This window comes from Poecilia mexicana, unplaced genomic scaffold (genome assembly GCF_051168715.1).
Source record: "Poecilia mexicana isolate PSO_F unplaced genomic scaffold, ASM5116871v1 scaffold_2, whole genome shotgun sequence".
NCBI classification, from domain to species: domain Eukaryota; kingdom Metazoa; phylum Chordata; class Actinopteri; order Cyprinodontiformes; family Poeciliidae; genus Poecilia; species Poecilia mexicana.
This window is the reverse complement of record NW_028263371.1, coordinates 44,810,130-44,835,033: the sequence shown is the minus strand read 5'-3', so window position 1 is coordinate 44,835,033 and position 24,904 is coordinate 44,810,130. Positions and strand designations below refer to the sequence as shown.

Below are 24,904 nucleotides of genomic sequence, written 5' to 3'. Positions count from 1 at the left end.
TTGGGTGCGCAGCATAAATTACAGTGAATTAGGTGAAGTTTTAAACTGACAGTATTATGTATTTTCCAGGCAAATTCTGCCAATTTATAACACAATCAAGTAAGTGTTGCCCCAAGCTGTTGTAAAAATGCTGACAGAGCTCCTACACAGTCATGAAGAAAATATGAAAGTTTTTGAATATCCAGGTCTGTATATGGGGGGGGGACTTAAAAGAAGTTTGACTTCAAAGTGGGCAAATATTCTAGATTCCAGCCAAACAGCAATTAATCCTAAAACTCTATTAAAATGTGCTCTAATGAAGTAATCATTTAAGACAGCACACACATGAACCATTTTTTCCCACCCTCCCCCCCAAACAATTGTTTGGTTTTTAGTTATTTGTGTCACATTATACGTGAAAAACATCATCATTTGCTTTGCATGTTATGAAAATCTGCCATTTCAATGGGTGTGATGTGAACACTTCAGATCTGCTGTATTTCCCCTTTATGCACATTCTGAGGTCGACGAGACACTGTTGTTGCTTTCTTTTTAAATCACAAAAAGGAACCAAAAAATTATTCTCACACAACTTACACATAGTTAAGATTAATTGTTTTGTTAGAAAGTGTTTATTTAGGTAGTTTTTTTGTTCTGAAAGAGCAAAGGAAATCTGAATGTTAAGTTGGATATGAAAACCTAAACTCTGTGATTTCTTTTTGTTCCTTGCTTCCTGTAGAAACGCAGCTGTCAGCCATCGACTCTCTCATCGATTCGATGATGCTTGTAACAGAAGACGAAGATTTGCTCAAACCTCACCATCTTCCCAACCCTGCCTTCCAGAGACACTTCCAGGTGCAGTTTGGAAACACTCAGTTTAAAAGACAGAGCTCCTACACAGTCATCAAGAAAATATGGAATTTGCTTCTTTTAATATCTGGGTCTGGATTTGTAGGGAAAGAAAAAAAAATTACTATGAATGTTTGATCATTTTTTTAAAAATAAATTTTCCCGTCTATCATTTTCTAAAGGACAAATGTCAAGAAATGCTAAGAAATGCTGACTATTTAAATCTATATTAGATTTCCGTGCTTTATCTTTGATTTATTGCATCACATCGATTTAACATTTGTCTACCAATATTTGGGTTTTTCATTAATTGACTGAATCCACACACTTTCAGAAATAAACAAAAATACAATTTAACTACCAGTTCATGAATCTGTGGTACCTAAATTCTGCCTGAAATGCCAAGAAGAGCCCTAAAACTGCCATTTCTAAGAATTTGTTCAAACAATTGAGGAAGGTACCGAAGCTTTAAATAATCTGCATTGATGCAGGATAGTCTATGACTTATTTCACAGGTCCAAGAGGTTTTATTTTTGGAGAGATTCTAAAATAGGTTATCTAAGATCGTCCAGACGCCACAAAAGCAGTTCAATTATTTTACTGACAAATCCACAGAGAAAATGACATGACTAATATTGAAGTAAGTTAACTATTACGAATTTTGACTGAAACTCCAGAAATATCTTTTAAAAATTGCTAAAAATATTCAACAAATGAAAAATATATAGAGAGAAAAGTTTTATTGAGCCCAGGAGAGAGCTTTAAGATTTCATATTCTCACTAAATCTTTATCCCATGTGAAGTGTTGTTTGTCGTTCTGTGATGTGTCACTTTTTATGATGAAGCTTCAACCTCTGGGAGTTTTCCCAACACTTTTTCTTCATGGCTAACTCAGAACTTTTTTCTCGCTCTTCGGCTGAGTCAGTATATTATAACACACACAAAAAGTGAGTGTGTTTCAGTAATTCAGTGTAGAAAGTGAAAATCAAATCTAATACGTTAATACGGAGATATATTGCAAGCATTTCTTTAGAGAAACGTTTTATTGAGCCCAGGAGAGAGCTTTAAGATTTCATATTCTCATATGAAATAACCAGCCATAATTATGCTGGTTATGGCTTGCAGCTCGTGAAATGTGGTTTTACAGAACATTTGAATATCGCATAAGAATAATTAAAAGAAATGAAATGATCCTCGGGGAGAGTTTTGATATAAGAGTGATCCAGCAGACACCCTCCAAAAGGAGGGTATGTCACAAAAGGCTAGAGGGTAGATGGAAAGTTAAGTGGAAGAAAAAAAGGTAGTAGACAAAAGAGTGAAGAGGTCAGAGTTCACTGTCATCTTCTGGTTTTGTTTCACCAAGTTTCAATAAGTCTAAAGGCAGGGCAGCCTTCCATTAGGAAATCTTACAGCAGCTCATGCTTCCCTCTGTGGATGAACTTTATAGAGACACTGGTTTCATTTTCCAGAAATACCTAGAGCCTCCCCACACTGTTAGAAGTACCAAAACTTTCTAATTTCTAAAACTTTGCTGTACAACAGACATACTTATCAATATTAATAGGAATAAACTTCAGATTTTAGGCAAAATGCATTGTTTGTGTTTATTGTCAAACTTACCCAGCTAGTATCTGACACTGTTTATCCTGGTTTGGTTCTGCCTCACTGAGTCCTGGTTTCAGCTTTTCAAAATCATTTTGTTATTTCAGTGTCTGCACCACAGGGCTGTACACCCCGACTCTCCTCTTCCTCCCATGGAGCCGTGGCTGGAGGCTGCTCTCGATCGCCCTGAGGTCATCCAGGAACGCTGCCAAGCTCCACTGGAGGAGATAAAGAAGTTGTTTCCACTCACCGAAGTAGAGAAGAAAAAGAAGCTGAAGACAAGCGCTCAGATTTTTGGCAAAGAGTGAGTTTGGATTCAGAGTCCTGTTGCAGTCCTGTGTGCAGATCGGTTGTAAAAAACCTTTGTAGAGTAATGCGTGGTATTTTTCACGTCGCAAGATGCGGTGATGGATTGTAAACATTCTCCTTTGTGATTCATAGCTCTGAGGAGCCAGATGCCAAGAAAGCAAAAGAAGACGAAGCAGAGGATGAGTATAGCCTGGCAAACATTGCTGAAGGATCTGTTACTTCTGTACGTATCAGAGGGAACTGGCTGAGTCCTCACAGGCCACATAGGGGTTACATACAGAAAAGCTTAAAGAAGCTTTCATGTCTGGATAAATATAAAAATAATAAGGTGGAAAAATATTTCTATTTTAGACTCGATTCCTGTCCCATTGTCTAAATGTTGTATTCTTCCTTTCTTCTGTCTTTCCTTTCTTGTGTCCTTTATTCTTTCCTGTGATGTGTCCTTTCTTTCTTTCCACCCTTCCTTCTGTATTTTCTTCCTTGGTTATTTACTTGTGTCCTTCCTTCTTTCCTTCTTGGCATCCTTCTGTCCTTGTGTTCTTCCTTCCTTATTTGCTTCCTTCCTCCCTTCTTTGTTTCTTTCCTCTTTCCTTTCTTCTACTATTATCCCTCTTTCCTTCTTAGTATTTTTGTCCTACTTCCTTCCTTTGTTAGTAGTGTCCTTGCACCTTTTGCACCATATCTTTTAATTCCCTCTTTGTCCTTCAACCTTTTATACTCCCTATCATTCTGTCCCTCCTTCATTTTTAATGTTTTATCTCCTCTATCTTTCCTTCCTTTCATCATTTCTCCTATCTCTCTGTCCCTCCATCTGTCTTGAACTTGAATCATTAAGTCCTACTTACTTCCTTCTCTCCTTCCTTCCTTGTGCCCTTCCATCTTTTCTCCTTTGTATCCTAATTCCCTTCCTTATGTCCTGTCTCTAAGCTTTCCTTCCTTTTACCTTTCTTCATGTCCGGTATCCATCCCTTGTGTCCTACTTTCCCTCTAGTTGAAGGTTTTTCTTCTGGCTTATTTAAAGCCTGCCCACTGTAGAAAATCTACCATAAACCATTGGTGCAGTTTATTATTTTGTGTTTTTAAAAAATGAACAAAACATATTCTGGAACATTGAGTCTGGAAAGTCCAACGCCTGACTTTAACAGATGTGTCTTAAACGAATTTCCACCTCCAACCAGGTGGGAAGCGTCGATCCAGCTCGGGACTTCCGCGCTCTGATCAAACAGAAAACTCTTCCATTCGGAGAAGGTGAGGTCCGGGCTTCCTGTTATTTCTCTGCAGAGCTGATCAGATGAAAATCGGTGTAATATAAACCACCGTGACTCACTCTCAGCCCCTGTAATTATGTTTCTCTCTCTCTCTCTCTCTCTCTCTCTGTCTCTCTCTCTCTCTGTCTCTCTCTCTCTCTCTCTCTCTCTCTCTTCTCTCTCTCTCTCTCTCTCTCTCTCTCTCTCTCTCTCTCTCTCTCTCTCTCTCTCTCTCTCTCTCTCTGGTTGTGGTGACCCCTGTCTTTTCAGTCTGTCAGCAGCTGACTCACAGGATAGAGCAGCTGCTTAGCAACAAGAACACGCACTACTACATGAAAAGCATCACCTGTATCCAGGCTTTCAGAGAGCAGTCTGTTAAGGTAAATACACATTCACTATCCGACACTTAGGAATGCACGACTACGATGTTCTTTCAAAGTTTGATTGTTCTTCTGAGATTATTAGTGTTGAGATTAAAATGAGTCTGTTTCTTTTCTTGTGACTTGAGCTGAGGCCAATTTTCATAAGCATGTCAGCGTTTGCGAGAGCGCTAAATGGAATTTGAATGTTTTATGTCTTCCATAATTCAGCAGGGGAATGCTGATCTGTTCAACAGTTACCTTCAGTCCCTGAAAAGGAGTATTCCCAGCAGAGCCCTCGAGGTCTTCTGGGACCTGCTTGTTCAAGGTACGATAAGCCTTCTTTTTAAGAGGCTGCAAGGTTTCTGCTAAATTATTTTTCCCCTGAGAAGAGATGAAGCCTCTGCATGATTTGAGTGCTGAACGCTGCTTTAGTTACAGTGCAAGTCTACTGAAGAGTTCGGCGTTTGACTTCTTTGTTTGGGCAGACGCTGTGACTTTGATCAGCAAGGACGAGGTCGAAGGAAGCGCCGTGTCGAAAAGTGAAGCCTCTCAGGTGATTTTAATGCGCATTGATGTTCATATTAATAGTGTGGAATACCGTTGAGAAATTAATTTCTTTCAGTAAGTCAATTCAAAAAGTGAAACTTGTATACAAATGCAGACTAATGAAACACAAGCAACATATATAAGAAGTATTTCTTTTATTTTGGGGATTATGGTTAACAGCAAATGAAAAAAACAATAATCAGTTTTGCAGAAAATGTATTTTTAATATCAGCAATGAATAACAAACAAATAAAAAAAAACAAAACTTTGAAAAAAATTTGTTTTTAAATCGTGATTTCAAGAGAAACAACTTGTCCAAATTAACCTGACCCCATGTGGAAAAGCTTGATTACTGCCAGACTTGCAGAATCTAAAAATCACTTGCATAAGACTTTTCTGACAACATGAAGTAGGCTTTCTACCAAAATTACTCCCAGAACACATCAGTGACTCATCCAGGAGGTCTCAAATAAACCAACATCTAAAGGCCTCACTTGCTTTCGTCAATGTTTCAACAACAAAAAACTAGACTTGGCAGAAACGGCTTCCTTTGGAGAGTTCCAAGGGGAAAAGTCTTTTCGGACCAACAGGAACCCAAATGACTGAACCATGAGTAATGTAAACCCTCTGATGTGACTGAATTAAAACTAATTTAAGAAGAGTAGCTGAAGGCTGAAGTCACGCTGGGCTTTCTTCCTGTTAAAACCCAATTTTCCATTTATTCTATAATTTTCCAATTCATGAGAAACTAAATTTCAAGCTTTTTTTATTAGCTCTAACCCATAGTTATGAAACATAGCAGAAATGAACCCTTTTATTACTGTGAGATACATCACTTTGTTCTAAATCTGTAGCATTCAGGTTTTGTGTTGAAATGCTGAAATATTTAGCTTTCCAAGGATATTTTAAGGTCCTGCAAGTTATTTAGATTGTGTAAACAAACTTTATCAGCCCTTAATACCAGCTGAATCCTGCTTTGTCTGCAGTTTCTGTTGGCTGAGGAAAAGAAAGAACAAGCTGCCCCTGAACCGGTGGAAGACACTGGCGATGTTGATGACTTGGTGAGTATGAAAATGTGTCCTCCAACATCAATCTATGTTCTCGCTTTTTATAGAGATGATTTAGGAATTAGGTTAGTGTTAGAACTGTTTCCTCTGCGGTTTTCATGTTGTTCTTTGAGGAGTTGAGCTTTTAGTGCCTCGTTATAAACTCATCAGGCTCATATCTCTTCTCTTTGCTCTCTTCCTGTTCAGCTGGACATGATGTAAGAAAAGAAGCAGGAGGAGTGTTGGCAGAAATCTAAGGAATGTGGTGTTTGAACCCACCCAAAGCAAACTAGTTAAACCGTCCTTTGTCCTGTTCCTTCCACTGGAAGTCCCCGTCACTGGGTGTGTTTTAGTTAGCTGTACTTTATTAAACAATTGGCCAAACAACTTACAGAAAACTGCTTAGACCAAAAACTTTGTGTTCACTTTTAAATGTAAAAATCACTATCATTGTATGAGTCTTTTGTAATTCAATTTCCAATGATCTAGTGTACTAAAAACTAACATTCAGAATACTACTGGTTTATTATGTGAAATCAGTGATTTAGAATATGCTTAACAGTAGAGCTTGTGCTTTTTTGGGTGACAAAATATATTAAAATATGATGCTTTGTGATAATAATTGCAAATTGTAGAATGCACAAGTAATAAACAAGTATTTTCTTAAAATAATGAGTGTATTGCAAAGTTTTTGTTTGACAGACAATGAACACCAACAGACACTTGTATTCTACACAAAAACCCTCTAAGCCACTGTTCTTGAACCAAATTATTGTACTATATGATACTGTGTAACATACTTGTTGAACAGCTCTAAAAAAAGTCTTTAATAAATGTAAGCTTGCTAGCACCTCACCGTCGGACATAAAACACTTAAAAGCTGCATTTGTGTAACATTTCCTTCTTAAAAATTAGGAGAGGACCTTTCAAAACAAAAAGCATAAACACAACGTATTGCCCTGGATTTATTGCAGACAATGAAGATTCAAGCCTGTATCACTGAATTTGACTTATGCAAGTCATTAAAGCCCTAATCTTAATATGACATCACAGCCAACTTTCAAAGGAGTTCATGAATTCCCAGGTGTAGTTCTGTTAAAAAGGTTAGAAACAGTTAAAATCTTGCTTGCATTAGATATTTAATATTGTTTTCAATTGGTGTAAATCCACATTAATTGGTCTTAGAGGGTGAATTTAATGGCTAGACAGAGAAAGAACTAAATCAAAACTGATTTTCACCATCCCAAAACTATGGCGCTCAGTGGGCAAGATGTCGGGAGACCCTTGGACAGGTGACAACACATCACCGCAGGGAAACAGACTGCACAAGCACTAAAAACAGGAAAATTTGAAGTGACCAAATAACCTGACATTAGATATTTAGCTGTTGAAGGAAACATGTAGATGAAATCCATCCAGAAAAACCCAGACGTACAGGAGGTGGTGTACCGCCTCCAACCTTCGCTTCATGTGAAAATAATATTCAGCTTTTTATAAATAACTCTTCTATACATGCATGACAACAATTTACAGGGTCATGAAGCATTAACATTAGTTGTCTTCTTGGTCTAAGGCCTCTCGGATTAGCCTTTAGCTTCAGCCTTTTGAGTAACTGGTTATAACCTTTTAACAGAATCACTTAGTTTCAGTTGCTTGATGAAAACAACAGTGGCATTTGCTAATTGTGCCATTAAGGGTAAATTTAATTAAAGTGGCACATATTTCAGTGTTTTATACGTTCAAACTATTTAGAAACATATTAAGGACACTAAGTGTGACTGAGAAGGTATCGCCAAAAAACAAGGCTTAACATTTATTGTTACATTCGAAGCACAAGGCAGCCATATTGGATTTTGAGTTGGTGAAGTAAATAAGAAAGTCGGATTTCTGAGTATAAATGGACCACGCCAAAGTGCTCTTGGTTTTCCACTGTAACAGATCAGAAAATGTCTGACTCTTAAAGATGGCAGTCAACTATGATATTAGCTCATTTCACCATACAATTAGTGTTCGTTTCTGGAGATGAATTTGCAAGCATTTGGAAAAATAAATTGCTATACTGGCTATCAAATTAACTTGATGGAAATCATTTACCTTTATTTATTTATGCTTGGTTTTGTTTCAAGGTTGAATTTCTTGCAATTGGAAAACTAAATAGACCATTTTACAGATAAATTGATGCTAACCTAATTTAATATTTTGGTACAAGGAAAAAAGGTCAGGAAAAAATGTTCACCCAAAACAATCTGGGCAGACAATATAGAGGTACCTAAAGTCTTTGCCAGTTATCTCTCACCATTGGCTCATTTCTTTTGTTTCATATTTGAACACAAAGAAAATCAGTGCTGGTAAGAACTGAGTTCTTTAGAAATCTCCTAACCAAATATTTCAGGTTTTGCACATTATTGTTCCTGTTAATCTCTGACTGAGGTGAAATTAGAACAAAGCTAACCTTAATCAGCATTTTTGAGAACAATGGAAGGGTGAATTCAACTTGGATCAACTGTTAAAATAGTTAAGTACAGAGCAGTAGCACCAGTACGACACTCACAATGAGGACGGTCTCTAACACACCCACCTGATGAAACGTTCAAAGAAACTAGGCTGTAACAGATCAGAAAATGTCTGACTCTTAAAGATGGCAGTCTGGTCACCCATAACCAACTTTGTTAGGACTTCTTCATCCACATCACTTCCTGTGGCAATCACAGTGGAAAAGATGTGTTCTGAGGCCATTGCAGAAGCTGCCTTGTCCAGGTTGGTGATATTAGTAACACCATCTGTGATGAAAACAAATGAAACCTCGGCACCACGTCTTGTCTTGCGAGTGGGTCCTTTACCCAAAATCTCATCGATGGCTTTGAAGATGGCAGGTCCCACTGCTGACGAAGCATCAAGATAATGCAAACCTGATAGACCAGAAGTGATAGCCTTCTGGTCGTGTGTAAGAAGAAAGGCCACTTGGTTTTCATTCTCATTGCCAAACTCTGTCAGTGCCAGACGAGCCCCGTTTTGGTCATTTCGGTTCCTGGCCATTGTCAATGCATTTGCGACCATTTGAACAAAATGACGCGCATGGCCAAAGTTTTCCATCCCGAGGCGCTCCGAACCGTCGAGAAGAAACACCAGCTCTACGGGTCGTCCAACACATGGAGCTACATCAAGTTCTGTAACGAAAGAGGTCAGCTTACTCATTGACATTCTCTTCATTTTACCTTTAAACCAATAACCTAACCATAAATAAAACCCACCAGTTTTACAGGGAAGATCTGGACACTTAATCACTGGATCTGGAAAAGTAAACAGACATTCAGTGCAGTTTAGGCAAATACCAAAAGGAGGAAGGATGGAGAGACTTACCAGGGCAGAGAACCGTTTCCATCTTCTGAATGAAGTTGTCAGCCACCAAGTCTGAGTATCGCTTCATCTCAGTGATCCGGTTCTTGTTGTCGCAGGCTATTGACACGAGGGTCTCACTGTCATGTTCTTTGTCAAACATGTCACCAACCCCAATGGCATTCACCACCACGTTGGGGTCATTGCAGAGGTACCTGAGTTTACTGTCATCATCACGAGGGTCGAAGCGGCCGTCTGTCACTACCACTACAGATACATTGGCGCGGGCTCTCTTGCTGTCCCTTATTAGGTTGTCATAGGCAAACTTGAGTGCAGATGGGGTAAATGTGCCCCCAGCAATCCACTGCAGATTCTTCACTGCTGTCTTGAATGAAGACATGGAGTCTATGGAAGGGTCATCGAGTCGTATGGCCTCAAACGTTCCTTCGTGACTGAACTGTACCACTCCAACTCTCGTACCTGAAAAACAGTCACTGTAGATTAATTGTGAGTTGCTAGTATAAGTAAATGGTCTTTCTTTCTAATGATGAAACTTCTTTAGCTGTTTTCTGTAGATATGTCAATAAAAGGCTTCATTTTTTTCAATTGAACAACGCTGAAAAGCTACAAAGTTTTCCCATATCTCTGACCCACAACTGTGGTAGGCTGCTGCTGCCTCAGAAGTTGAAAAACAGATCTTGGGATGATGCCACAGCTAAGCTAGAAGGTTGCAAAACTTGTTAAATTTGCTAAGTGTTTTATCACTGACTACAATTAGCGAGGCAAACTACCAACTTGTTAATCTCCATTCTGTGCATTTAGACATCAAGATAATTTTTACAAACAAAAATTGTTTGGCACTACATCAGCAGTGGTTAATAAGATAGAAAAGAGTCAGAAATGCAAATAAACTGATTAATCCTGTAACAACTTTCACTGTGGAAACCATATTGAATCTGAATTTGGAGTTAGCGGGCGACCTCTAATGTTCAAATCCAAGATTCCCCCTTCAGGGTTCACTCTGTTTCATTTTTCAAACATGAAACCTGGAAATTACAACTTGTGAGTAGAACTCTAAGATAGTGTTAAAAGTGAAAAAACCCAAAATGCTACACACATTGTTGTACTTTTGATACAGAATGACGAAAAGCTACGTTTTGCACAAAAATCATGTTTACCTGAAAACTACTCCTAAATTTAGCTGTTGTTGTACATTCAAAATAACCTATAAGTTTTATGTAAACCGTCATTACAACTGTAACAATCAATATGTTATTTTCTTTTAGACATAGTACTCAGGAATCATATGATACTGAGTTGTTGTTGTTTGTTTAAAGATGTTGAAGCCAGTGATAATTTAGATGTAGTTTAACATTTTGTGGAACTAACAGCAAAGTTTTAATGTAACATTAGGTGGGAAAACAATAGGCTCTCACTTTCAAATCACTGAAACATTCCCAACAGTTGGACACATGATCGCCGTGTTGATTTTCCTTTAGAAAAGGATTGAATGTTATTTCTGTGGACTGTACCGGTTGGAGATGTGGGGTCAGAGGCCATCGATCCCATCCTGTTGATGGTGTTGATAACAAAGTTCTTTTCCAGGGTGAAGTTGGTCATCCCGACGCTCTCAGAGCTGTCAATTACAAAGACAATGTCCAGAGCGCCGCAGTGTTTCTCACAGTCTGAGTGAAAAAAAAAGGAAAAAAATAAATAAATACAACAAGTGGCTCAGCATGTTTAAAGATGATAACTGCAAAGCTGTGTTGGAATGAGGATCACGTCTCTCTGCCTACCACAACAACCACAAGTCTCCCTGATGTACGTCATAACATCACAGTCCTGGAGTTACATTAAGACGGGTTAGAGGCATTCAATTTAAGAGAATATATAGAGCCTACTTTTATTCATGGTATTTTTCAGTTTGACTTACAGTGAGCCCAGGATCCCCAGCTGGCCCTGGTCCCCCCTGCACAAGCACATGATAAAGACATAGCGGAGATATTGGATCTGAAATCCTTATGCATGGTCAGGTAATTACTGAAGTGGTTTCGCTGATCCTTCTTACATCTTTTCCAGGGTCTCCTGGGGGTCCTCTCTCTCCTGGCTCTCCTGGCTGGCCTGATTCACCCTGAATGTAGAATATTTTTCTGGTGAAGTGACTCATTCCTCATACCAAGCAAGTTTTAAGTAGTAGTGACTCATTCTTTGCATATGTGTAAAGTGTTCAGCTAAAGTCTTTTTTTACAGAAGGTGGGGAGTTGTGGTCATTGATTTTCCTCCTTATTTGAAGAAGTACTGCACTGTTCATGAACTACACATGAAGATAAATTGCATCTGTTTCATTGCAAAAAATATCACAAAGAAACAGATGGCAGTAATGACGATGATGATGACGACGACGATGATGATGATCTCTGGGGCTCCTTTTTTTTCTTTTCTAAAAAAGAAGCTCCACAGTGTTTTCTGTCTTTTTTTTAATGACTCTTTTATGTTTCTTCTTCCGTGATAATATTTAAATTTTCTTTTTCCACCTGAATAATCCTCACAGTGAGACTCGGTTTCTAAACAGTCTCTTTCCCCAAAACTATGTTTTTTAATTAATTTTTTTTTCTACATAATCTTGTGAAATACTCAGCCAATTGTAAATATGATGTTTTGAAAAATGTATGCGACACACAAATTATGTGAAAAGGTATGTTCCTCTCTAAAGACTTCTTCAGCTTTTTTGGTCACAATAAATGTTTCAGATACTGAAACCAACCTGGATCTATGGGATAAGATAACTCCTCCTCCTTTTAAATCATGAATTAATTGACAAAATGGAATGAAATTGAGAAGTCACTTCAATAGAAACTGCATGACAACATGAAGTAGGCTAAAACATCTCAAATAGCAACACGTCAATCTCTGATCTAAAGAAATTCAATAGCAGAGGACTCTGAAATCTGTCAATCTGGGAATGGCTGCAAAGTCACTTTTTAAGTCTTTGAAACTCCAGTAATGGACAAAGGATTAATTGCACAACATCTTGCCAATAATATTAGTCAATATTAATTGACGTTAGTAACATTTTTTACCTGTAAGATTGTATAAAGGCCAGCCACAAGAGTTAAAATACAAATTTTGTGATCTTATAGTGGTTGTCCAGTAGGTGGCTGCATATGGAGTGGCAAAGTAAAGTCCAGTGAAATAGTTTTTGTGCAAGGCTACATCGGCACCAAACGAAATGACGGCCTTTGATTAACTGGCCACTGTAGTAACTATTCTTTTAGGAAAGATGTATTTAAGTGACCTTTTAAGTTGAAATGAAGGCAGAAGACATTTTATTGTGGTGGACGAATCTTGCAGAAAAATGTAACATCAATACTTTTGAAAAACAGAAAATCAAGTCTGTTTTACAAAATCTCAGTAGCTTCTTCAAGTGCATACATTTTCCTATTTGTTAAATATTTTTTTCTTTTATGTAACTTCTTTGGTGTGAAAGTAGAATTTTCATGAATATATTCAGGTAGACATTCAAAGTTATCTTTAGGGACGGATCAAAAAAAATTATCAGTTTTAAAAACTCCATTAAAGCAAAATCATTTTTTGAGTTAAAATACTTAACATGGCCCTGAAACTTGATTGCTACACTGACGTACATAGTTTCATTCAGTACTTATTCTGCTGTGTGCATTCAGCGGTCCAGGTACTTGAGGCAGAACAGTCTGCACAGCATTCATTTTTGAGATAAGAGTTTTCCCCTGTTTCAGCAGAACCGTATAAACATTAGTTTCAGCTTATCTGCTCAGCATCTCTGTTTAAACCCTAAGTTGCCCTTCCATTAAAAACATTGTGTCTTCATTCTTACAGGCTCTCCTGGTGCTCCTTTGGCTCCCGGCTCCCCTTTTGCACCGCATTCACCTCTGCCCCCTCTGGGTCCTCTCTTGCCCGGATCTCCTCTCTCTCCCTGCAAAGCACAGAATTCACATTTACTCGTGGATCTAGAACCTGGAGGAAATCTTATGACGTGAACAGAAAAAAAAAATCATACTGCTGGTCCTCTTGGTCCAGGGTAGCTGAATCCTGGTCTTCCATTGTCTCCCTTTAAAACAGGACAGTGTTGAATGTTAAATGTTATACAAAGATTAGGTTTTGGTTATTAGTGCTTTAATAGCATCACTTCATTTCTCCAATATAAATAAAAAATTCACAATTAGGGATTTTTTATTTATTTATTTATTTATTTTTTTGGAGTAAATGAGTGCCAAAACAGAATTTTGTCAACAGACAAATCTCTTTAGATTTTTCTATAGAGAACATTCTAAGAGGATATGTTGCTACTTATTGTAGGGAAGCAGTACAGGATGGAGTGAACACTCTTACGTTCCCCAAGGTCTTAACCATGCTGGAAAATTGAGTAAACTTTACGAACATAAGGTGTGGGAACTATCTCTGCCCCACTTTTTGTCACAAGATTATGAATCTTTTGCTGGATAATCATGACTTTTTTTTTTAAAAAAAAGCATCACAAGGGAAAGAGTTTGTATAACCCCTCGGTTCAAGGAGATTGACCTATAAGTCAGCAGTCAGACCCTGGAACAACCATAAGTGATGAGTAAACATCACTTTTTATCTTCAGGTGCTAAAAAAATCATGTTCACATGTGAAATTAGCTGAGTTTTGAAAATATAGATTTTTAAAAACAGACTGACTATTTATGAGCATCCAACACTCAAAACTAGATTTGAAAATCCACCTTAGCAACATGCCCAGTCCAAATTACTGCCTCCAGGCTTTTTCCTCTTCACCGGAAATATAACCACATACATTTTCATTAAACTTAAGCCGAAGACTCTCATTTCTTTCTTCCTGGTGGCCATTGTGATGAGAAAGTTTAAGTTTTCCTTATGCATACTAGTTTTTCAGAGTGGTAATCATCTGAATACAGTTCCCAAAGTCGGTCCTGGAGGGCCGGCATCCTGCATGTTTTAGTTCTCTCCCTGGTTTAACGCACCTGGATCAAATGATGGCTCGTTAGAAGGCCTAAGAGGAACGTTGACCTGCTGAAAAGGTTGTTACTACCACCAGGGAGAGAACTAAAATGTGCAGGATGCCGGCCCTCCAGGACCGACTTTGGGCACTCCTGATTTAAGACCTCCAAATAATGCTGTTAAAATGCCATTAAATTTAAAAAGTGTAAAAACTACACTACTACTAAAATTACATTTAGAGTTAAAACTTGATCTGCTTACCTGCGGTCCAGGTGGTCCAGGGTTTCCTCTCAGTCCGGGGTCTCCAGGAGGCCCCACTATGCCCTACAAAGGTTAAAGGTTAATGGCTCCATCAGCTCATGAACTTTAACTATTAATCTGTGAATAATAATGATGATATTATGAACTGCACACATTTCCTCCAACGCTGCCTGGTTCTCCTGGCCAACCCCTTGGTCCTGGTAGTCCTTGGTCTCCCTGAAAACATTAATGGAAATGCTTTCACTGGACCTAACCTTGACTCTGCCCCCCACACACAGAATTACTCTTGTGGATGGGAATTTGGCAGTGGACAATGCAGGCCAAATTATTTCAAAAGGATTGTGTTTTCTCCAGAGAAGGACCTCTTTTTTTTCCTGATACCAGACTCAGCTGGAGTTGTTTTGTTGATTTTGTTATATGATGTGTAACAAGGCTCTGGGTTGTCTCTCCGGCCAAAGCCCACCCACACTGTGATCCTCTCACCTTCGCACCCTTAACTCCAGCCTCCCCAGGTCGACCTCTGTCCCCCGACGCTCCTCGATCTCCCTTCAAAGAAATATTGCGTGAGAATTTTAAATCATAAGTAATTGCTTAATCTGAATAAAGAAATGGGAGCAAAACAAGATTCTTCCTCAGAATTCAAAGAAATGATCTGATGCATTGCATAACTAAATCATGACAGGAGGGGTTTCTGCTCTCTGGGAGTGTGGAGTGGTGCAGAAAATGTGAAAAACATGATATTTTCTGTACTTCTACAGCTGAAAACTCATGTCAACAGAATTTCATGCTGTTTGTCAGTATTTCAAAAGATTAACAGAGTTTCAGATTACCAGCAGAAACCCTCCTTCCTTCATGATCTTTGCTTTTTTTTTTTTTTTAAACACTCCATAGTTTACCGAGACACTCTGCAGTAGAAGTTCTTTAGTATTTACTTTAGGTTTTGGGTTTCTTAACTTTTCTCAGTTTGAAAAAGGAATAGATCTGCTTTAAAAATACAAAACTTTAAACGTCATCACCTTTGGTCCTGGGGCCCCATCTTGTCCTGGTGCCCCCTTCCTTCCAGGATCTCCTCTCCTGCCCTGTAGACGTATGATAAAATATGAATGTCGACATTTTACAACTCAGAAACAAAACTTTTAAATAGTGCTTAAAATACCAGTTCGCCCTTAAGTCCTGGTTTGCCACTGATCCCCTGAAAGGAATACAAATGTACTATAAGAGTCATCACTCTACCATTAATTTATGTGGTAGGACATTTAAATAAATCTATGATACATACGGGAAACCCTCTTTCTCCAGGTGGTCCTGGATTGCCAGGATGTCCCTTTTCACCCTAGGAAATGGTAAGTCAGGTTAGTGGCTGCATTTTTTCATAATTCTGCTGTGTGTCAAACTAAAACTTACGGTTAGTCCTGGATTTCCCACAGGACCTGGGGGGCCATTCTTCCCAGGCAGACCTATATCACCCTGAATCAACAAAAACAATGACACAGTTAGACTAAAACACTGGACATGGACATAGAGAATACTGAATATGGCTGCTTGGTTAAAGAATTCATTTCACCGTGTTTTGAAGATGTTGATATTTTCAAATGGTAAAATAGTAAATAAATCACATTCCGCCTTTCCTTTGGTTTTCAAAGCACAAAAGTAGTGTTAAAGCACACTTTTATTTTCTGAAAGAAAAAAGCTGCTTGAGTCATGCTCACAAAAACAGGAAGACGTTGCCATATACAGGGGAAAATGTTGTATCCTTTCCAGCTGCAGTAATCGTCTCTGTGCACGTAAACACAAGTGAGAAGGATGGATCCCTCCTTATATGCCCAAACAGTTACTAATAATTAGCCTAGTAAAATTTAGGAACATTGCTTTTTCCCCACATGTCTGAGCCAAAGGAGCCAGATAAGAAAAAAAAAAAAACAGTCGATTGCAGATGTTATTTTTTCTACACTGGGACTTTTTAGTGAAACTATTACAACCTTTGTTTCCAGATTCCTTCAAAAATATGTTTTTTGCTAAGTAGTGTGTTACATGAATAGTCAATGCTGGTTTGTCACTCCAGTGTGAGATCTATTTTGCACCTGAATGACCTAAAAGTCAGAGTTAAGTGGCTTGAAAAATTAACAAAACATTCCTCCCTAAATGATCAGAATCTGGACGAAAAAAAGCAAGCAAGCTCCAAAGAAAAACTCTGTAATACCTTCAAAAAATTATGAGCCACACAAAAGTATTGAAGGATGTCACCAAATGTACAACATCATACTGCACATGTGTATAACTTTTTAGAAAACACATATATACGCTGTGGATAGTTTATTCACAGAGCTGAAATCTGTAATTGAAGAAAGTTTGAAGGTACTGGTTCGCATTAACAAGGTGAACTCCTGCAGGTTTGCAAGAATAATTTTGACAGTTGTTTAATTTGAGACATTTCTTCTGCTTTAACAGATGTCCTTGCATATATTTGCATGCTTTTTTTTTCTTTTTTGCTGCTTGAGTAAACTGTTAACATGCTCCTTTTGCTTCAATACACTGGAGTTTGCTTATGTGACACATGATCTTTCAAAGGTTGTGCTCAAACTGGAAATTTCCTGTCTGCCTATTAAACAAGTGAAGATCCCCATAAAAAGTTGATGGTCCAGGATGCTATTCCAACATCCTGACTGTTTCACTGTGAATCCAACAAATTCTGACTCCACAGGCTTGCTTTATTTTTGAGCTGTTCTTATTTTTTTATTTATTTTTTTTACACTTTTACTTCGTCTTTTTCCGGACTAAAATTGCATAAACTTAGACGTCTTTTTTACACCTTTTCTCCCTCTTTTCCAGATAATCCAGAGTCACCAGGGTCTCCTGGGCGTCCATCTGGTCCCTTTAAAAACAGGCATTGAATGAGACAGACATCTGTGGATGATTAATGATAAAGTAAAACACCATCTGATTGATCTATATGTGCAACATGGTAGAAGTGATTGTGTTCTTTCTTGCGGTAACGAGATCAATACTCAAGAACAGATTTCAGTAAAAGCCACAAGACTCACCTTTTCCCCTGGATCACCTTTGCAGCCAGGAGCTCCAATTCGACCAATTTTACCCTGAAATTTCCACAGGTCAGAGAACATGTCTCTAGCATCCCGTGCCTTGAAAAAGTAACATGCGTCGCCACTTACCTTTTGTCCATCTGCTCCGTTCTTTCCCGGTGTACCCACCGCACCCTGCAAGAAACAACAAATACAGTTAATCTTCAGGGTCTGGAAACGAGTGGTGTAGCCAAGCATTAAAATGTTACTATACCTTTGCTCCAATTAATCCAATTTCACCCTGTTTGAATGAAAAAAAAAAAAATCATTACAGCTGGTATTTTCTATCTCTCACTGGCACATAATCAGAAAGCTTAGGAAAATATCACCTTTTCACCTTTAAAACCGGTTTTTCCCTGAGGGCAAACAAGAAGGGACAAATTATTAAGATAAATAAATGATCAACTTATAAATATTTGGTGAGGTTCACCAAACCTTTAGACCAGGTAGTCCAATTGAACCTTCAATCCCAGGATCACCCTGAATTGGAACATTTTATTTAAAAGTGAGCTGTCATTGAAAATAAAATAATAATAATAAAATAAAATCACAAGTTGTTGTTTTTCTTTTTTTTACTAGGTTTGACGTATTCTCAGGCATACCTGGTTACCTTTATAACCTTTTGGTCCTTTGATGCCTCTGTCACCTTTAATGCCCTAGAAAAATAAGAGCAAAATGAACGTTTTTGCAAAGCAAAACAGGAGAGAAAACATGAAAACTAGTGTAGCACTAATCATACTGACTTTTGGACCCGAGGCCCCTTTTCGTCCCGGGTTCCCAGGGACTGCAAGGCATGTAGGTTTATAACACTGCAAGTAGAAGAAGAGCAAAAATAAATTAATTACTAATAAATAAACAAAATATTATTTCAAAATGTAATTTCAAAATGAAAAGGAATTTGACACAGTAGCAGTTTCTAAAGGTTTTTGTTTTAAGGATGTTCTGCGCTAAGCCTTGGTTTGTGTGCTTATGGGGGATGAATGTTTTGCTTCATAAATAAAAATTGCCTGGTATCTCTACTGTTCAATTATAATGATAGAAACTAAGTAAATGTTTCCACATTAAATGTTCTACATACATTTACGTTTTAATTCCTGATTAGAAACCATGTTCTCTCTTTTTTCAACAAATATGAGCAAATAATCCACAAGCAGGTCTTCTGTTGGTGTAGGTTGGCTTTTGTCAAATGCTCTGTTATTTTCTTCTATAGACTCATTGCATGTTTTCGTTTTGAATCTGAACATCTGCAACACACTGGTTGGCAGAAGGAACCCCTCAGGGCACCATGGGTTCAGTGCCGAGACGTAGTTGGAAAAACAATTATTGCACTGAGGCGCCATTGCTTTTTGAAAGATATTGTACTGAACAAGTTGAGGTGATAGATTGCTGGATTCATGTCAGTTCATGACCACTCAGAGGTTCATCAACAGGTGAACAAAGGGTTTGTGTCAGCATGTTTGATTGCTTTGTGTTATACATCACCAAATGAGAACCATCTTTATTGGCCACATTTGCGCGCAGAAACAAGAAATTTAACTTTGGTTCCACTTTTTAAACAATATACAAACTTTTCAAATATAATTATGAAAAATATGGTATGTATGTACAGTGTTTTTTGAAAAAAGAAAAACACTATACATGCAAATTATAGAACACAAGAGGTCTAAGCATAAGAATATAAAAGAGATTTTGTGAAACATCTTGTTAACTCTTTGAACTATGCTTTCTTGTTGTGAGTGATGTATGTGCATTGGGATCAAGGATGTGGAATTCATTGCATTCTGCTGCATCAGGATGGGGTTTGTTTCTTTTTCCTATGACATCACCCTCTAGTTTTATTTTATTAATACTTTGTCTGGCAATGAAATGTCATTATTTTGAAAGTAGATCAGGTCCTTAGTTTCGGTTTCAAGCATCTGGCACACTGAGGTGATAGAAATCAGTGCAGACAGCACAGTGTGGTGAGGGATTAAACCATGCTGAGTCACAGTTGAGTGGATTCTCTCGAAGTTGCAAACACATTAAATGTACACGGCGTGTGTGACCCGCAGTGCTTGTGTAGAAGAGTTGTTCAACAAATCCAAAAACCTGTGGCAGCCTGGGTTACCTGGTGATCATATTGTGTCTCCTACAGTGTTCAGTGCAGAGTAAGGTGATGCTGATGTGGTGTTTTTCTATGGCATCACGTCTTCCTGTGCCATATGTTTTAAGATTTAGAAGAGCTAGCTCATTTGTGAAAACAGTGGTGATCCCAATTCAACATGTTTGACCAACCTCATTAATCTTTGATGCGCCTTGAACAGAAAAACAAATTTTTCATGAGCATAACGTTGGGTAGGTTAGACTAAGAAACTATTTGTGGATTGAAGCTTTCATTGTTTATACATTTAAAAGCACATTGGATCTTCTGTGATTTTTCAGTTGAGCTATATATTTTTACAAGCTGTAGCTATATTTCCAAGGACAAATTATTATTGCTCAATAAATTAGTAAAAAATAAAAGCAGAAAATGTCATGATGAGATGAGTTCTAACACGCTTTTTGGATGTCATTAAGGTTTTATTAATCTGTGTAAATATGACAGATTCAAATCAAAGCATAATAACTCTAGTGAACTCTAGCAGGTAGTTATTTAAGTTCAATGTTAGAGAAGGGATACAAAATCATTAGGTAAACAGATAAAGGAATGGTTTCTTCAAAACCTTGGGACTAGAACAAATGAAGTGACATTTTAGTGGAACAATCTTTTTTTTTTTTTTTATTGTCTTACCTGTAGATATGCTTGATATTTCTGCAAAACAAAAACAGCAGTCAGTCAGGCAAGTTTCTTCTACCAATAAAATCTTATAAAAGTATTTAGAAAAAATAGGATGTCAGATCACCATGACTTTGATGATGCGATCAATAGTTTCAGTGTTCATCCTCGGTCTTCCATTAACGATCTCCATGACTATGTAATCGTCTCGGTACACCTCTGTGGGTGAGCTGGCTATCTCCATCATCCCTAGTTCATCGATGCTTGCGGAGGCTGCTACTGAAAAAATGTGGATCCCTTGATCCCGAGCCCTGTCGCCTGCCACCTTGATGCCCCCGCATGGACTCCCCGTCACGTGACCGTCTGTGATGACCACTGAGAACAGGACAGCCTGTTTCCCTGAGTACGTCATCTGGCGGGTCATATTTGTGAGAGCGCAGTCGATGTAGGTGCCTTTGCCCAGGTATTTTATCTGACTGAGATTCCTGATGAAGCTCTGTCTGGTCGTGAACTGACTGAACAACACCTGCTTCTGAGAGAAGTGCAATCCCCCAAAGGACCAAGTGATCTGGATCTGGCCTCTGTACTCCTCGTCTTCGAGTTTCTGGGCGAATATCTTCATGAACTCCTTGATGCTCTCCACCAGACTGCCTGGCGGAGATTCCTGCAGGGCGATGGTCTCTGACGTGTCAATGGTGAAAAACAGCTTGATGGGACAGTCGATGATCGTTGCTGGACAGGAGGACGCCAACAAAAATGTAAATAAGTTGCAAATGTTTGTTGTTAACATTAATGAGAGATAAGGTATGAATTAGGCAAGATGCAGTGTAATTTTTGATGCTCTACAAAAATATTTAACTAGGGTTCCTACACACTTTTTATGTCAAAATTGCACACTTTTCCAGATCAAATATTAGAAAATGCAAAGTTCTTATATGCAAATGCAAAAGTTAATAGTAAATCCATGGCAGATATGTTTTCAGTGGTCAGAAATTGAACATGAAACCTGCAAAAAAAGAAAAAAAGACTAGAAGATAGGAAACAATAAACAAAGAATAGCAGATGGTGGACAAACAGATGTAGTGATGGATAGAATAATGAATGGATTGATGATTAGATAGCTGCATGAATGAATGGCAGATGAACACATTATGTATAATTATCAGTACCATGAAGAAACATAGATGAATGAATTGATGGAATGATGGGGAAAAACTAGCAGAATGAGACAGAATGAAGTTTGAAAATCCAATTATTTTTCAAAAACCATAAAATTCCTAAATTTCACTTTTATGCCTTTTCATACTGCTGGGCTGCGAAGGAAACTTCCATTAAAGACTCTGCAACTTTTATGCTATTAGAATGTTTTGCATGAAAATGAAAGTGCATATAATGCATGCAAAGATTTGAAAAGGTCCATTTTCATTGTGAGTCTCGGAACATCAGTCTGTACAAAACAAGCTTTGTGTTCCTGGTTTAAAATGAGCTCAGCCTCAAGGTGACAGAGCATTACAAGCTGCTCTTAGGCATTAATGTGAATCATCTAATAAATTACAGCATAAATAAGGCCTTTTCACATTCACATAACTCAGACTCTTTTGTCTGGTTAAATTACAGTAATTTCACATCCACAGGGTGCAATTACTACTGTTTTGCAAAGTGTTAGAAAAGCAGACGAGCGCCTCCTTCATCCTTCTTTACCGTCTCTATTTCATGTTCAGTCGTGCTCGAACTTTATTGCACTTTTAACCCATCTACATTTTTATTTCCACTGGAAATTAAATATAAATCAAAACGACCTCAAGCCCTTCAAGGCAAATCCAGAAAAGTGGATATTGCAGTTTCCTGACCTAAAATTAAATTAAAATAACTCACTCTCACAACCTTCTGGTCTTGGTGTGGGCTCTGGCGGCAGCGGAGCCGGCGTTGGTTCCGGACTGTCACCTCGTCCAGGTACGGGCCTGGGTCCTCGAGGGGGAGCAGGTTGAGGCGATGCGGCTCGGAACACCATCAGAATGACGACCCACAAAATCATCTGCGCGACTGAATTGATTCCAGTCATTTTTTTTCCTGAAACACAGCAGCTGCTGTGTGTCAGCTTTCTAATCCAAAGTTCTGTTTCAGTGCAGGAAGTTACTGTCAGAGAAGTGAGACTCCACAGAGGACGTCTCAGGGGAGCTTACAAATGTTTATTGCCGTTTCAGACAGTGTTAACAAAATGTCTCTTGATATTTATGTCCACATTTATCTGTTTTGAGAAAACAGGAATTCCTTAACAACGTGGAATTCTGTTTGAAAAAAAAAAAAGTCTCAGCTTGGATGTGCTATCTGATAAGAATTTATAAATAAAATGTGGCGAGGAACATTTTGGCTGGAGTTAAGTACTATGATGTGAGTCAACATCAACAAGCAACAAACAAAGTAACGAGCTGATGGGAGGCTGTTGCATTTTTTCCTAGTGTTCTGTCAGAACAGATGTTCCAAAGTCAGATGATCAAACCGATGGTGGTCAAAGATACAAGCAAAGAACTAACAGATGCAAAAGCCCTTTCTGTGTGTTCACAACTTGAGAATTAAATCACTTTTAACCGCTCGACTGAATCTTCTTCTTTTTTTATTGCTTGAAGCATGACTGAGAAAATAAACACTCACATTCTCCAGCCAATGTTCTGTAACCATTTTAAGCGATGGTCAGTTGTTTCAAATAAACAATATTATTTCTTTTTGAAAATACTTTTCTTTACAGAATAAAAAAAAACCCATGATGATCAGGAAACAGGTTAAGACATACCACAAGAAAATGTAATAAACATCTTAATTTAAAGTTTACACAGTCATTCCATATTTCTTAATGTGGCAGAACAGCAAACCCCTAAACTTTGCTAAATTCTATGAACATCTGAGATCCCATCTAAAACACTTGTATCTGTCTTTTTTAATGGTTCAAACTCTGAATTAACCTTAATATGCATTAATTATGCAATAGCACTACTAACAAAGCTAACATCAGCAGTTTTCCTTTTATCTGCTCTTGAGGGTACAGCCAATCTGCATTAAGGAAAATAAATATCACTCCTGGATTGGTTGTTTTCAAAACACCAGTCAAAAAGATAAGGGATAAGATATGCTCTCTTAAACAAAGTCCATTAGACAGGTTTTCCACAAATTGCTTACAGTCATGTTCCACAGAAAAATCCTCAAATACTGAACAGGTGAAGGCTGGGAGAACTATTTCAACAACACCATCGTTGAAAACTACCAAACAAGCCCACGACAGTGAATTACAGGCAAAAATTTCTCAAACAGGAAAAAAAAAAAGATAAATAAGTCATAAACTATCTCACAACTTTTCATGTAAACAGACTCAGTGAGCTTACTACTTTTCTAACTTCCTATAACACCCGGCTGTGGTGCAGTGTTAATGCTAGCATATAAACAAACAGGAACAATAAACCATACCACCCGTTTCAACAGTCGCCTCTGCCAGCATGTTCATAAAAAACCCCCAAAAAACTAACAAATCAGGTGACAAATTAACAATTTGATCAAATTTGCTTCATTTTTTTACCTGATTTCTGTAAATCTCTATTTTGGTAACATGAATCAAGCAGACTTATCCACCCTGACCACACCCACACTTTGTTGCTCGTACAGAAATGCTTTTAAACAAAACAAAACTGTAAACAGAAACTTAATTATGAAAGAACTGCAAGATTTAGCAGTGCCATCCCTAAAACATGGTCCCTGACTCTACAATTTGGACTCTTGTTCCCATTGTGACCTTATTTTCTGAAATTCAAATGACTTTTGTTTTTCAGTTTGTAGAGTAACATCAAATGTATTCACTCACCTCTCTAAGATAATCTTTATTAATAAAGTTGCCTCTGTGCTTGTATAGCCTCAGTTAAACTAGTCTAAGCAACAACAACAAGAAGAAAAAGTAAAATAGGGTAAAGACTTCTTACCTCGGCAACAGCACACAAAGAATGTAAACTCCAAACTGAGTCAGGAAATTCAAGCAATCTCCACAGACTACAAAGTCCAGATAATCATCTCAATCGGAAAGTTCCCATATCAGCAGATTCATCCGGGGTCAGCCTCCGGTTGGGGAGAGCTGCACTGGAGAGAGACGTTTGGATGAAAGCTTATTGTGTGGGACGACAGCTGGACAGCGGCAGCAGCACAAGCTGCAACACAAAGACTCGGTTCTGCAGACTTGAAGTGGATTTGGGTGAATACAGCATGCTGGAACGAACCATCTATCAACAGAATCTGACAGAACACGTGTCAGATCGCAGACTGATGCTCTGCTTTTACAAACACATCAACTCCCACTGCTGCATATCCTTACATGGAGAGAACAGCTCACACTCACTCCCTGTTTATATCTCTGCGTTAAACAGCATGGGAGATGTCATCCCGGAATCCAGGCACATGGAAAAAAAAAAAAAAAAAAAAAGAAGATAATTTTACAGATTAAGAAACTCTTATTTGATTAGTCAGTCCAGATGTGCACACAACCACGCAAATAGTTTGAATTTCTGAAATTATTTTAG

The 24,904-nt window shown here is 38.1% G+C and overlaps 2 protein-coding genes across 4 annotated transcripts in view; one reads left to right on the top strand and one right to left on the bottom strand.

Moving 5' to 3' along the window:
• LOC106927886 (X-ray repair complementing 5) overlaps positions 1-6,612 on the top strand; it is an 11,488-nt gene extending 4,876 nt beyond the window's left edge. The window contains exons 13-21 of one of the 2 annotated variants that reach the window (XM_015003762.2): positions 719-834; positions 2,538-2,734; positions 2,872-2,962; positions 3,918-3,987; positions 4,257-4,366; positions 4,577-4,673; positions 4,834-4,901; positions 5,881-5,955; positions 6,148-6,612. In XM_015003762.2, the coding sequence (XP_014859248.2) occupies positions 719-834; positions 2,538-2,734; positions 2,872-2,962; positions 3,918-3,987; positions 4,257-4,366; positions 4,577-4,673; positions 4,834-4,901; positions 5,881-5,955; positions 6,148-6,162 (839 nt within the window). In that variant the 3' untranslated portion in view covers positions 6,163-6,612. Of the gene's footprint in view, positions 1-718; positions 835-2,537; positions 2,735-2,871; positions 2,963-3,917; positions 3,988-4,256; positions 4,367-4,576; positions 4,674-4,833; positions 4,902-5,880 lie in introns of both variants that reach the window. The other variant, XM_015003761.2, reaches the window with a different exon arrangement.
• On the bottom strand, positions 5,033-24,904 carry LOC106927884 (collagen alpha-2(VI) chain-like). 2 transcript variants are annotated; one of them, XM_015003757.2, is made up of 28 exons: positions 24,314-24,904; positions 22,224-22,418; positions 20,476-21,080; positions 20,364-20,384; positions 18,337-18,402; positions 18,196-18,249; positions 18,029-18,073; positions 17,923-17,949; positions 17,808-17,834; positions 17,684-17,728; positions 17,555-17,608; positions 17,323-17,385; positions 15,918-15,980; positions 15,793-15,846; positions 15,670-15,705; positions 15,530-15,592; positions 14,997-15,059; positions 14,667-14,729; positions 14,514-14,576; positions 13,313-13,363; positions 13,130-13,228; positions 11,345-11,407; positions 11,210-11,245; positions 11,073-11,118; positions 10,809-10,961; positions 9,301-9,756; positions 9,192-9,230; positions 5,033-9,107 (listed from the first exon to the last, which is right to left on the bottom strand). In XM_015003757.2, exons 2-28 carry the CDS (start codon positions 22,408-22,410, stop codon positions 8,506-8,508), a joined length of 3,144 nt encoding a protein of 1,047 aa, XP_014859243.1. In that variant the 5' UTR covers positions 22,411-22,418; positions 24,314-24,904; the 3' UTR covers positions 5,033-8,505. The 2 variants fall into 2 exon arrangements, with proteins under 2 accessions (XP_014859243.1, XP_014859245.1); XM_015003759.2 differs by having other exon boundaries at positions 22,233-22,418.

Bases quoted from the DNA above. Each gene is read 5' to 3' on its own strand.
- LOC106927884 (XM_015003757.2), bottom strand. From the start codon at position 22,410: ATGACTGGAATCAATTCAGTCGCGCAGATGATTTTGTGGGTCGTCATT. The intron at 18,250-18,336 runs GTCAGTATGATT...TTATTTTTCTAG, and splicing joins AAGGGGCCTCGGGTCCAAAA to GGCATTAAAGGTGACAGAGG. The intron at 17,609-17,683 runs GTAAGTGGCGAC...TGGAAATTTCAG, and splicing joins ACGGAGCAGATGGACAAAAG to GGTAAAATTGGTCGAATTGG.